Genomic DNA, 15,089 nt, shown 5'->3' with positions numbered 1-15,089 from the left:
AGTGGCCTCCTCTTGGTTGGAAGATTGAGCAATTCCACCCAAGGAGATTTGTAGATCAGCAACCTGGTCGTCCATACCTTCACCAAATTCTACAGGGTGGACATAGCAGCACAGGATGCTGCTTTCGGGTCCTCAGTATTACGAGCAGGCTCATCTATCCTACATTAGAGTTTGGGGATTGCTTAGATACATCCCTGTAGTTCAGCATACCATTCCTATTGCACTGGAAAAAGAAATTAGGTTCTTACCTTAATATCTTTTCCAGTAGATAAGAGATGGGTATGCTGAATCCCCCACCCAGCAATTTATCTGATGTGTCTGCTTTCTTACTCAAGCTTAATGGTCAGTTCCATAGCTAAGATTTCACTGTCGGCCAGACTTTTGGATTAGGAAGAGCCTGTATATTGGGTCACAAGGGAGGAATGAGTTCCAGAAATATTCAGGCTGTCTGTTTCTTGCTTAACTTGTATTTTCTTGAATTCATTGTTCCTTTCAGAGGCTTGTTAATGTTTTAACTACATTACTGTTTCTTCATTGATCATTTTAACTTCATCTGAGCAGATCAGACACCTGGTTTTGGGGAATTCCCCGTATCCCTCCTTCTCCTGGATGGTGTGAATGACATGAAGAAAGACCTAGCAAAAATTTTATTTGGCAGCTAAAATTTAATGCTAAGAAATGCAAGGTCATGCATTTGGGCTGCAAAAACCCGAAGGAATGGTACAGTTTAGGGGGTGAAGAACTTATATACAGATAGAAAAGCGGGACTTGGGTGTGATTGTATATGATGATCTTAAGGTGGCCAAACAGATTGAAAAGGTGACGGCGAAAGCTAGAAGGATGCTAGGGTGCATAGGAAATGGTATGGCCTGTAGGGAAAAGGAGGTATTGATGCCGCTGTATAAAACTCTGGTGAGACCTCATTTAGAACATAGTGTACAGTTCTGGAGACTGCATCTTCAAAAAGATGTAAAAAGGATAGAATTCCTTTCAGAGGCTTGTTAATGTTTTAACTACATTACTGTTTCTTCATTGATCATTTTAACTTCATCTGAGCAGATCAGACACCTGGTTTTGGGGAATTCCCCGTATCCCTCCTTCTCCTGGATGGTGTGAATGACATGAAGAAAGACCTAGCAAAAATTTTATTTGGCAGCTAAAATTTAATGCTAAGAAATGCAAGGTCATGCATTTGGGCTGCAAAAACCCGAAGGAATGGTACAGTTTAGGGGGTGAAGAACTTATATACAGATAGAAAAGCGGGACTTGGGTGTGATTGTATATGATGATCTTAAGGTGGCCAAACAGATTGAAAAGGTGACGGCGAAAGCTAGAAGGATGCTAGGGTGCATAGGAAATGGTATGGCCTGTAGGGAAAAGGAGGTATTGATGCCGCTGTATAAAACTCTGGTGAGACCTCATTTAGAACATAGTGTACAGTTCTGGAGACTGCATCTTCAAAAAGATGTAAAAAGGATAGAATTGGTCCAGAGGAAGGCTACTAAAATGGTACATGGTCTTCATCATAAGGCATATGGGGACAGACTTAAAGATCTCAATATATATACTTTGGAGGAAAGGTGGGAGAGAGGAGATATGATAGAGACGTTTAAATACCTATGTGGCGTAAATGCGCATGAGTCGAGCCTCTTTCATTTGAAAGTTCTGAAGACTTTCTTGTTTGCTAAACATTTTGAAAACTAGCCCCTTTTGTTAATTTAGATTTTCTGTTTTCTGTTCTCTTAAAGTATTATGTTTACCATTTACTGTTAACCGAGTCGAGCTCCATTTGGTTGATGACCTGATCTATAAAACTAAGTTTTAGGGCTCCTTTTACGAAGCCGCGTTAGCAGTTTAACCCGCGTAATAACGCGTGCTAATTTGCCAGCTGCACTAGCCGCTACCGCCTCCCCTTGAGCAGGCGGTAGTTTTTCGGCTAGCAGGGGGTTAGTGCGTGCTAAAAAGTTGCGTGAGATAAAGCCACTAATGCAGCTTCATAAAAGGAGCCCTTAGTTTAGTTTAGTTAGAAAGGAAGCTCTGGAATGAGAGGGCATATGATGAAGTTAAGAGGTGGTAGATGTGGTAGATATGTGGAACAGTCTCTGGAAGAAGTGGTGGAGTCTGAGACCATGTCTGAATTCAAGAAAGTATGGGATAGGCACGTGGGATCTCTTAGAGAAGGGAAGAGATAATGGTTATTACGGATGGGCAGACTTGATGGGACATTTGGCCTTTATCTGCCATCATGTTTCTATGTTTCTAAATCAAAATATGTGAAAATTATACCCATCACATATTTATGTATTTATTTATTTTTTACCCATTTCTCCCAAAGGAGTTCACAACAGGTTATAAATCAGGTACTCAAGCATTTTCCCTATCTATCCCAGTGAGCTCACAGTCTGCCTAATGTATCAGTATGCCACACTCTCCTCCCTTCTAAGTATACTAAAGGAGGGAATCTGCAGAGCCATAGCAGTGTTCTGGTTTTAAGTTAATGAGAGGCTTTAATATTCTTAGGTGAGTTTCCATTGACAAGAAATTTACTAATTCAGTTTATTTTTGCTTATGTTTGTTTTAATTTAGGGGCTAAATTTCGAAGATATGTTGGCCACTCAGCACATGTCACAAATGTCCGGTGGTCTCATGATTTTCAATGGGTACTGAGTACAGGAGGAGCTGATCATTCTGTTTTTCAATGGAAGTTCGTTCCAGAAGATATGACCAGTTCTGTCCTTGAAACAGCACCTCAGGGTATGTATAAATAATATTAAAAAATTTGTTTCATTTTGGCAATTCAGGTACAAAATATAGCACAATACATGTGGAGGGGCATAATCAAAAGAAACGTCTAAGTCCGTTTTGGCCTAACTCACAAGTCATCCAAAGTCAGACACGGGAAAAGGTCCATTTTCAAAAAATACGTCCAGCATATTTTTGTTTCGATAATCATCCAACTGTACATCCAGCCATCTGATCGTCCAGACCACTAGGTCGTCCATCTTTATACCCCGTTTTCATCCAAAAATTCATCCCAGTCAAAAAAAACCTAGAAAAAGACCTTTTGGATGTGGAAGGGGCCAGAAAAGTAAGGGACTGGACACCCAGACATGGCATCAGAGTAGTGGGGCACCTTACAGGGCACTGCTGTAAACTTCACAAAAAGGGTGCCACATAAACATCTCACAACAGCTCCCTTATAGGTTATGGTGAGCCCCCCAAAACACCCCCAGAATCTACAAGACCCACCTGTCTACCACCCCAATAGCTCTTATGGCTGCAGGAGCCACCTATATGGCAGTACAAAAGGGTTTGGGTTTTTTGGGGGTACAGATGTTTTCTCCATGAATTCAGTGATTAGAGTGGCTTATGGGCCTGGGTCCTCCTCTCCATGGTTCACTAATCCACCCCCAAGACCACTTAAGCCACCTCTGTGCAGCTGTACTAGGCTTTCCTATGCCAGGCTGCTAGGTGCTGATGTTCTGGAGGCAGATATGTAAAGTTGTTAATGTTATTACGTTTTTTATGTGTGTGGGGGGATCAGTGATCACTGGGGCTGTGTGTGGGGATCTGTACTTTGTGTCTGCAGTGCTTATCTGGTCACTTTGGATACCTTTTGTGGACTTAGACCTGGTTTTAGATGGCCTAAATCACAACTTCCAAGTTCCGTCTAGGCAGTGTTGTAAAACCTTTGGTTATACATGCAATACAACTAAGTCTAGGATGGCCCACGTCCCGCCCTCACCACTCCTCCTAAAAAGCCCCTTTTAGCTCTAGTCATTCAGCAGCACTGTCAAGGCCTAAGTCGTTTTTAAATATGTCTAAAACCCTGTTCGATTATCGGCACTTGGACATTTTTTGTTACTGATCGTCCAAGTGCCGATTTAGGCAGATTTTTAAACATTTTTCTGTTTCGATTATGAGCCCCATATGGTATAATCTGTAGTTTGTGCTAGCTTAAGAGTTTTAGTAACCTTTGATAAGAAAGCCCCAATGGAGAAAACCAAAGGTCATGTGATCATTATCACTTATGTCATTGGTAGAGCATTTTAGCAAAAGCTTTTGGTTATGCATGATATGGGACTTAGGTGAATTAAATTACTGTTAGTTGATTTGACTTTATCCACCATTGAAAAAGACTGTACCACCAATGGAAGTCTACTAAGATTTTGTTTTTTTGTGGGGAGGGAGAGGAATTTGTTTCAAATTTGGTCTTTCTATCAGCTTTTTTTAGTCTTTCTTCATAGTTTCTATTTAATTTTGCAGTTTTTGACCACTTGAATTTGCTTTATTTTTGACCATTGTTGAATCTACTGCTCTTAGAAAATGACACTGGGACAAATTTGTCTCCCATTTCTGTCCCCTCACTGCAAGTTCTGTGCCTATCCCTTCAAGCTCTGTCCTTATCTATACAAGCTTTGAACATTTTAAAATAATAAGTGTTCGAGGTTTGTGCAGATGAGGACAAAGCTTCAAGGGATGGGGTAGGGATTGGAAGATTAGGTTTTTACCTTCGATAATCTTCTTTCTGTTAGTCCCTATATGTTAGTCCATATGCTAGGAGTTGTGATCCTTAATGTACCTTCCTTTCTACTGCAAGTGGTTTCTTCCTTCCATGTCAACCAGGAGTTTCATTTGAATGAATCATGCGAGTCTCTGCCAACAACGCAGCAAGACTTCTAGTCAAGTAAGCCTTAAGAGAAATAGGTGGCTGCTTGCCACGGATGATGAAAGTCGCAGATATGTCCAGGTGAATCCATTGAGTGATCAAGGACTTGGACGCCGGTCGACCACGGCGAGGCGCAGCAGTCAGGGTAAAGAGGTGATCAGACAGTTGGAAATCATTAGTCCTCTCCAAATAGTGGAGCAAGACTCTCCTGACATTCAACTTAAACAATATCTGATCATTTCGCTCTGATCCTGTGGAATGAAACACAGGCAAATGAACCTCCTGGTTGACATGCAAGATGGAAACCACCTGAGGTAGAAAGGAAAGTATGGCAGCCACCGCCCCCTTCTCGCTGCTGCCGCTCAATGGTATTACTATTTATTATTTTTAATTAGTAGCTCAGAGCGAGAGAGGGGAGCCGATGTCACAAGTGTGTCATTTTTTTTTCCAAGGGAAAAAGCAAAACCCCAGCACAGTGGTGTACCTAGCATATGTGACATCCAGGGCCCATAATTTTTTGACACCCCCCATCTGTATGAAAAACATGATTTTTAGTAACAATACACACAGCACACAAGAGTGTACCTAGGAAAAGACAGCATCTTACATACTTTACATCAATACACCCATTGTAAAACTAAACAAGCCAGACTAGTATAGATCAATCCTGCACAGTCAATCCTAACAGAAAACCATCTTTTTCGAACACACCTTCCCCTAGTATGGAATATATACTCACAAACTAACCCCTCCCCCCTTTTACAAAACTGTAGTGTGGTTTTTAGCCACGGTAGTAACAGCTCTGACGCTCATAGAATTCTGAGCGTCGGAGCTGTTACCACCAGGGCTAGCATTAAAAAATGTTCTATGGTTTTGTAAAAGGGGGGATAAAATAGAAATATGTAGGCAAAAGTTAAATTGAACCACCAAGAGGCTGGAATCTGCATACAATACAACACCACAGAAACAGTGATGCATCTCCCCTAAAGCAAAAAAATAAAAATAAATAAATAAATAACATTTTTTCTACCCTGTCTTCTCTGGTTTCTGCTTTCCTCATCTTCTTGTCACTCTCTTCATTTCATCTACTATCTACCCTCTCTGCCCCTTCTATATGGCATCTTCTGTCCCTTCACCCCAATTGGTCTGGCATCCATCTTCTTCCCTTCTCTCCTCCAATGGTCTGGCATCCCTGTCCTCTCCTTCCCTTTCCTCTCCTGCACCCCCATGGTCTGGCATTTCAATCTCTCCTGATCCTTTCCCCCCATTTCCATCAGCATCTGCCTCCTTTCTTTCCCTCCAACTCAATTCCATCTAGTATTCTTCCCCCTTATGTCTCTCTTCCCTTTCCCTGCACACCAATTCCTTCAGCATCTGCCCCTTTTCTCTCCCTCCACCACCCTTCCATACCATCTGCCCCCTTTCTCTCCCTCCACCAGCCTTCTAGGCTCCTTTCTCTCTCCCTCCAAACAAATACAAGGTCCTGCGCTGCTGGCTCTGCACTCTGAGCAACTGGGCAAAAGGCAGCCCGAAAGCAGAAATTGTTAGAACAGATGACGGCATCGATGGCAACGCGGTCGACTCTGCTCCAGGAAGGTCTCGCGATGACTGCGTCTGCTGGTCCATCCCTTTCCAACATCACTTACTTGCTCCGGAAGAAGTAAGTGATGTCGGAAGGGGATAGACCAGCGGACACAGTCATCGCGGGACCTTCCTGGAGCAAAGCCGGCCATATTGCCGTTGATGCTGGGGGGAGGGGGCGTTTACATTTCCAAAAAATAATTGCAAGGTGAATCGTCTTTTTACCCTCCTTCAGCGGGGCCCCCTGACAGTTTCGGGCTTTAGGGATGTGCCTACTGGGCCTACCCATTAATCTGGTCCTGGGTAGGATGTTTTATTTGAAAACCCATTTTCTAGTTTTTGATGCTCAGCAATACCCAAACTAACTTCACTTAAAGACTCCCGAGGTAAGATTCCAGCAGTAGAATACTGGGAAGAAGTCACAATCCACCTAGATCCAGTAAGAGGAGACACCTCCACCTCAACCCTCGATAACCTAGCTCCATTTAAGCTAATACAGGTGAAAAAGAAAAGCAACCCATGGTACACGAAGGAACTACGATCCCAAAGGTTGTAAGTGTGCAGACTAGAACGGGCATGGAAGAAGGCTCACAAAAGAGAACACTGCATCTATTGGCGAAAGGAAATAAGACAATACAAATTATTGGTGGCTGAGGCCAAAAGAACATATTATGACACATTGATCAGCCAATCAGAAAACTCAACCAAAAGATTTTTCATGATCACAACACTGATATCCACCAAAGAAATAACTACAAACCAGTCCACTCAATGCCCAGATGACTATGACCTTGCTCACTATTTCCAGAACAAAATTAGATGTATAAAAGAAAAATTTACTCATGCACCAGAAGACCACACAGCACCTAATCTAACATGAGTCGAAGGCACAACGGGTACACCTGCAGACAGAAATTGGAAGGAATTTGCTATAGTCAAACCAGCAGAAATTGCTAACCTACTAAAGAGACTTACGAAGAAGTGATGCCATCTCAACCTATGTCTGGCTAACCTACTAGCTAATATACAAAAACCACTGAGTGACTATAGAACTGAGATGGGAAAGACTGACAGGAAAAACTTTCCTATTGATGTAACAAGCCTCAGAATTTTGAGATTTTTTTTTACCCAAATAGGGTTATCTTGTAGAAATACTCCACTAGCTCCTGTTCACTTCATTGGCTATAACCCACCCTCACACTAAAAATTTGTTTATTTATTTAAACTACCAATTGATAAACTTCTTTTTGTCCTTAAAATTAATTGTAGGCAATCAAGCCAAACTTTACTTTATTTCTTCATGAAGTATTAACTCCATTTTTTAAAACATCCCAGCTCAGTTCAAGGCACAGAATCGGCAGACCAATGCAAGCATAAGGTATAAAACCAATCTATATCTCTTAGTAGTTTTTTCTTAGTGCTTATCTTTTGGCGTTATGTTTCTTGCCAAGTAACAATGAGATTCAGACCATTGCTTATATAACTAGCCTCTCTTCATTCATCCGACGCGGCCTGCATTTCGCGGGGCAGAACAGCACCCCACTGCGCCATGGAAATTAATAACAGCAAGGTCCTTCACAAGCAGTGCAACAGCTCCTGCTGATTCTGAACCTTGTTCAGCCTGAGTTGGACTGTAAGTGGAGCTCAAGCTTTTGAGACTGAAGGAAAGAAAAAAACACTAGTACCGTTTGCTTTTCGCCAGTACCATCGGTATCGAGCTCCGGTGTTGTGATGCCCAATGATGAGACACCTCACAAGAGCCGGTGGCGTGATTAGGGCATATTCAAGCTCTTGTACCATTGACTTTATCAATGGTGCCGCACTCCTCAAGATCAGGAGGTCAACAAGACTTGGCTCAATGCTAGTTTGACCTGAGTCCCAATGGAGGAAGCCCACTTACTCAAACAGCATGAGGCGACATCAGAGGCTGGTGTCAATAAATGTGGGGTCACCGAGATCGGTGTCGGAGTCGATAGTGACATCAAGCAGTCTTTGCTGAAAAATTTGACGTCGCTGGATCCTTCGGTACCGAAACTTCATCCCCACTCTTCCCTGGTGCGGGGAAGAGTGTCAGGATAGCAAAGTCCGTCGATGAAGAAAGACAAAGATCCTGCTCTTATTCTTCTTTTTTCCTACTATTTTCTTTTTTTTAGCAACAAAATTGAAGACAGTGCAGTGGCTACAAAGAACGAAAAAAGCTGGAACACAACTTCGCTTGAAAAAACTCAGTCAGCCATCTGACAAGGAGGGGAAACAGCAGCTGTGGAAAATTAAAGTCGGACGCTGAAGAGAACAAGTAGGCCCCACCGAGTCAAACTTGAAGATGTGCTAAATTTAAGAGTGCTTTTTTTTTTTTTTTTTTAAAAAGAAAGCAACACTAAAGAAAAAAGGGAAAAAACTGACTAAAGTCAGAAAGCTGTCAGAGCGGGAAGGCAAGAAAAAGTTTAACGATCGTTAAACCGCATTTTCTTAGCTCCTCGGAAATGAAAAAAACTAAGGAGATGCATGTCCTGCGTCGGGTGGGAAGGCTCTCGCGCATGCATGGTGTGGGCTATCACAAACTTTCTAAAGTCTTAAAGTGACGATGCACCCGTACTGGGGCTCCGTCGGTGACATCACCCATGTGTGAGAATATCTGCCTGCTGTCCCTGGATAATACCTGTTACGGGAAGTAACTGCTTTCTGTTCTAACCGTTAGTATTCATATTTGTGGGCAAAGGATGTCTTCCTTCAGAACATGTAGTCACTTAGGGCTCCTTTTACTAAGCTGCGCTAGCGGTTTTAGCACACGCTAAATTGCTGCACTTGCTAAACGCTAACGCCACCATTGAGCTGGCGTTAGTTTTTACACGTAGCGCGGGGGTTAGCGTGTGCTAATTGGCAGCGCGTGCTAAAAACGCTAGCGCACCTTAGTAAAAGGAGCCCTTAGTTTCACTGATTCTCAACCTCTTGAGTGGCAGCTAGCTCACTAGCCTCCTTTTTGACATTGGCTTTTCTGCATAACTTTCGCTATCCCACCCTAATCAGAACTGCTTTGCTATGTCCCACAAGTCTAGATTCATCTGCTGCTGATGACAAAGAAGGAAAAATTATGTATGCCTTGATAATTTTCTTTCCTTTAGTCACAGCAGATGAATCCAAAGCACCCCCCCCCCCTTTCTTATTTCCTTCTCTTACTTAGGTGTTTGGCCTTCTGGCATCATCGAGTTTTGATTGTTGTCAGGTTCATAATCTTTTGCAGTTATCAATCCTCAACTTTGGAATGCTCTTCCAAATCACATTCGAATAGAACAAAATCTTGAACGCTTTAAAACATTACTAAAAACTTTCCTGTTCACAGATGCATATGACCAATGAAATCTTAAGATTACAGGAACATAAGAATTGCCGCTCCTGGGTCAGACCAGTGGTCCATCATGCCCAGCAGTCCGCTCACACGGCGGCCCTCTGGTCAAAGACCAGCGCCCTAACTGAGACTAGCCCTACCAGTTAACACTCTTGTTCACTTTGATCAAAAAAATAACAAGCATATAATCAGTTTTTATTTATAATTTTCTTTTCTTTCTTTTTTCTTCTTTGTTTTACTATGTTCTTTCTTTTAATTATTTTTATATATAGTGATTTTATGTAACCCGTATAGATGTTTTCTGATTGCGGTATATCAAGTGTACAATAAACTTGGAAACTTTGAAGGCATTCTATTTATCATTGTTTTTTATTAATTGTCCTTCTCCTTTATTATGAGAAATGCTGACTGACTTAGGAGCATCCTGTGTGACACAGCTCAGTTTAATGCTCTCTATCTCTACTTGCTGGTAGATGATCATAACCCACAAGTCTTTGCATTCATCTGCTGTGACCAAGGAAAGAAAATTATCAGGTAAGACATAATTTTTCCTTTTTTAGTGGTACAGATGAAAAATGACAAAATTAACAATCTCTTTATTTAATAAAATGATCACACTATAAAACGTTTAGGTTTATTTACAATAATTCATGTGAATATGTTTTCTTTTAATTTGTATGAAATGAAAATTTTACTTTTAAGACATTCTAATTTTATTGTTTATCAGCATTGTTATTTAGTTACAATATGTGTAATTTGTTTTATACAGAAGGTTGTATTGATTCCTACAGTGAAGAATCTGATTCTGATTTATCTGACGTGCCAGAGCTGGACTCTGATATAGAAGAGGAAACACAAATCAGTTATGATCGCCAGGTCAGTAAAAAACTCTATATAACTGATAAAGAATACAACATTTTAAATGAAATACAATATTCAGAAGAAAAATACAAAATCTAAATTCAGAGTCTTAAGGGCTCCTTTTACTAAGGTTCGCTAGCGTTTTTAGCACATGCAGCAGATTAGTGCGCGCTAACCCCGCGCTACACGGCTAGAACTAATGCCAGCTCAGTGCTGGCGTTAGCGTCTAGCGCGCGGGGCATTGTAGTACGTGCTATTCCGCGCATTGAAGCCCTAACACAGCTTAGTAAAAGGAGCCCTAAGTGCACTGATTTTACCTATCTTTTCTGAAAGATAGTGATATATGTGCATACTCCAATGTAGGTCTTAAATACTATAGAGAACAAGAGTCATAGATATAAAAAGCGAGGGAAAAAACCCTCCAAAGAAAAAACTTGTATAGGTACTCTGAAACTTTAGCAGTAAAGAGAAATAATATTTGAGATTTACAAAAGTCCAAAAGGAGTTTAATATGAAATATGTTCCCCCATTTAACAAAACCATTAGGGTACCAGAGGAAAGATGTCAAAAACAGCCAGAACAGTTGGAAGAGGTAAACAGGTAAAATACCTGTGATAGATAGAAAAGAGAACAAGGACAGGGTGGCTGAAGAAACAGAGTAGATCAAATCAGTGAGTGTTGGGGAGAATAATGTAAGACAGGCTAGGAAGCAGAGAGAAAGAGGAAAAAGCAGAACAGAGATTAGGAGAAAAAGTTCACAGTTGACCTCCTGATGGGTATGTATGCTGGGGTCCAAGAAAGGAAAAGAATACCTAAATTAATCCTGATGCCTAAAACTCCCTAGTTATTAGTAGTGGTATAGAAGCTTCTGGTAAAGATAAATGAAATCAACTAGGTTGTAGTCTGCCTGAAAGAATCATCTATTGATATCATAGAAATAAATCGGATACAATATAGTGGAGCAGAAATCATTAATGAGTGAACTCTACCAACAAGGACAAAAGGATAGAAGAAAAGAAGATAGCTAAAACCTCTCCTTGCAAAAAATGTATTGCAGGAAAGATATAATCGCTGCATGCAGAGCTGTCACTAATATGAGTATTGCTTAAAATGCTCCTTCAGCATTTTTAGCCTGATATTTGTTATATTCTCTGGGGAATTTTTGTGGAATGAGCTAGTACGACCATGTCAAAGGATTAAAATCAACAAAGATAAGAGAAATACAAAACATCAAACTCCAGAACAAAATGAAAGTAGCAGCAGAAGCATAAAAATGTGGAGATAATAGAGAGATAAAAAAACGCTTACTCCCTAATTCTGTAAATGGTGCCTAAAGTTGTGCACATCCATTGGTGTGTATAGCTGATATATGTGCACAAATTAATTGATTAACTGGCCCAACTAACACTGATAATTAGCCATTCTTAAACAATCCCACTCTATTCCTGGACTAGTGGGTTATTTTCCCATACTTGCCAGAGCTTGTAGGAAACCTCATGACACAGAGTCTTGAGCCCATCCCCTCTTACCTCATGACTGCCCCCCAGGAAATTAGTTTTCTTTCCTACAAGCCAGACTGTTGGTACTTGTCTTTTTTGCTAGTTTATTTTCTTTATATTCAGTTTTTTAAAATCATATTTTTGGCCCTTGTGCTGCAGAGGTTCCCCACAGGGACAACGCTGAGTGCAGGAGATCAGACTTTACGCTGTCTGCTTCCAGGAGATTGGCTACTTGGCAATGCACCCTCTGGACAGCCTCCACTTCAGATCAGGGTTTGGGGACCGTTCCTTTAGGAGCTTGCTCACCCCAGGTTTGTCCGCTAGTGGGTTGGGTGCAGGTTGCGTGGCTCAATGGAGGTTTTCTCAAGATTAGGGATGACTGTGTTTCCTCCATCAGGTATGTTTGGGGGGATGTCAAGAGTAGCAGAGGTCCCTGGCTGTAGGTGTCGGGCCGGGGGGTGGGGTGGCAGTCAGAAGATCAGCAGTCCAGTTTGCTTGCTTGAGGCTGACGATCTTGTAAGAAATTTCAGCCTCACTCCTTGCAGTTCCAGGCAGCACATGATAGCTTGAATCAGTGATTTGGGGGGGGGGGGGTCTTAAAAAGGGTATTTTAGTAGGTTTGGGAGTGTGTCATTGTTTTTGGCCAATCAGAGACTTCCTTAGACTCCTTCCCCTCACTGTGCTGAAGAAAAAATATACATACATACTTTACGAACTATAAAAATTATCATGAAACATGTATAGCCAAATTTTATAATGCAAACTTTAAAAAAAAAAGTACTGGAGGGGGCGTGGCTTGGAGCACGCAAAATGGTCGCATAGCAACGGAGCTCCCTGAACTCAGACAACTAAAGGAAAGGAAACAGCTGCTAAGAATCGCTCACCCGCGTTATAAAAACAAAAAATAACTTCTGAAATGGCTACCACAAGGCAAGGCAAATCGGAGAAGCCGTGCACTTCCGGTGTATCGGCAAAAAGATCTAAAGTTACTCCGGTGTCGCCGTCGAGTGTCCCGATCCCGTTGGAAACAGAGGAATTCTCAGATAAAGCAGATATAATGGCGGAGCTATTTAAAATTAAATTAATGCTGACAGACAACGCTGGCAAAATTTCGGAGGTAAACGAGGAGGTGCTGGGTCTGAGGCAGGAGATCCAGACAGAGGATGTCTGTGATTGAGGAGAGAATTGAACTGCTGGAAACTGTCACACAAAAGTGTGACAGTGAAAGACAAAATGTAGAAAGCTTGAAAAATCAGCTGATAGATTTGGAGAATCGGGGGAAAAGGAAGAACATCAGAGTGCTTGGACTGGCTGAAAATCTTGAAGGGGGAGACACTGTACAGTTTTTAGAGAACTTACTACCTAAACTGTTACAGTTAAACTCCAAGTGGCCGTTGGAAATAGAACGGGCACATAGAATCCCTTCAAAAAAACCAGTGAATCAGAATGGCCCCAGACCCTTGATTTTTAAAGTTTTGAGATACCAGCAAGCTTTAGAAATCCTGAAAGTAGCAAAAGCGAACAAAAATTTAAATTATAAAGGGTTTAAATTGTTATTGGTTCCAGACTTTGCAAAACACACTGCAAACATCAGAAAGCAGTTTCTTATGCTGAGGCAGCAGTTGAAAGAAAAAGGTTACATGTACGGCTTGTACTATCCATCTACAATGCGAATATCTACTGGAAATAAGTCCTGGTATTTTCAAGACCCTGCAAAACTTAAAGAATTTCTATCACAAGAGGAACCGATGTCTACATAAAGGAAAATTGATTAAAGGAAAAAGAGAAAATGGAGAAGACTCATTTTGAAGAGAAGAAAAGAGGGGAAAAATAAGGAAGACAGAAGGAAAAAAAAAAAGAAGTGGATTGATACTGGTCCAAGTTATTTTTACTGCATTTTATTGCAGTTGAAGAGCTTTTGACTAATTTTTCAATATTGTGAATTTACTGATACATTTTTAATTTAACAAGAAATTAATTATCTATGAGAGATATTATAAATATAATATATATATTTACCTAACTACTAATTACTAACCATCCTGAATAACAATAATTGATTAATATGAGGAAATAAATATAGGATATTACATATTTCAAAAGGGATTATTAATAAAATAGGAAATAATTTTAGACTTTTATTAATAAATATGAAAATATATATTTTATTCAAATATTTATTTATATTGAATATATTATGATTGATTTTTAAATGAGAATGTTATAAATAAATTGGTTAGATGTTAATATTAGTAATATATTAACGCTATGAATGAATATATTTAAATTAACAATGAATATTTAATATACATGGAATTATAGTTAAAATTGAAAATATTAAGATAGGATATATATTACTTTGAAAGGAAGATATATTTATAATTTATATGAATTAATTAAGTATGATTCTTAATATAATGATATATTTTACCTAGATACTAATTGATATGAAATACAAAAATTATTAAATAAAGGGTTAAGTCTGGGAATTGGGTTTTTTAAAGAAGAGATAATTACTAAGGAGATAAAGATTTTTAAGATACTATTATTTATATGAATAACTTATATGAATGAAAATTTATTTGAATAGTTATATTTGAATTCATTATAGATAATTTTATGTTATTTGCTACAATGAAATATTAATATTAATGATAATAATTATTAATTGAATGATTGAATATGTATGGATAGAAATAATGAAATATTAAATATGTGGGGGGAAAAAGAATAGCTGAATTTTTGAGATATATTAATTCAATATGGAGGGATATTAGTTGTCTGGGGGAGGGGGTTTAGGGTCTGCTATACCAATGTGTGTTCCAGATCAGACAATGATTATGGGGGGGAAGGGAGGGAGCATAGAGAGAGGGAGGGGGGTTCACAGTAATAATATATTGATGAGGATTGAAAATGGGATAAATGTAAAATTTGAATTTTTCTTTTATAATCTTATTTTAGGGGGGAAAAGGGATGGGGGAATTGGATGAATGAATTATATTTACTTAATGTGCTGAGGTCTGGTCATCTTTTTTATTTTAGAAGTATTTGCCAAAATTTAATTATAAAATAGATGGATATAAAAATTTATTCTATTAACGTCAATGGTTTAAATCATCCTATTAAGAGAAAG

At 39.8% G+C, this 15,089-nt stretch overlaps 1 protein-coding gene across 2 annotated transcripts in view; it reads left to right on the top strand.

The window, feature by feature from the left end:
- EML6 (EMAP like 6) overlaps positions 1-15,089 on the top strand; it is a 523,485-nt gene that overhangs the window by 138,911 nt on the left and 369,485 nt on the right. For both annotated transcript variants that reach the window (XM_033938328.1, XM_033938329.1), the window contains exons 11-12: positions 2,587-2,754; positions 10,366-10,472. In XM_033938328.1, the coding sequence (XP_033794219.1) occupies positions 2,587-2,754; positions 10,366-10,472 (275 nt within the window). The remainder of the gene's footprint in view (positions 1-2,586; positions 2,755-10,365; positions 10,473-15,089) is intronic.

This window comes from Geotrypetes seraphini, chromosome 3, assembly GCF_902459505.1.
Source record: "Geotrypetes seraphini chromosome 3, aGeoSer1.1, whole genome shotgun sequence".
Lineage (NCBI taxonomy): Eukaryota > Metazoa > Chordata > Amphibia > Gymnophiona > Dermophiidae > Geotrypetes > Geotrypetes seraphini.
This window is presented reverse-complemented; position numbering and strand designations above follow the sequence as displayed.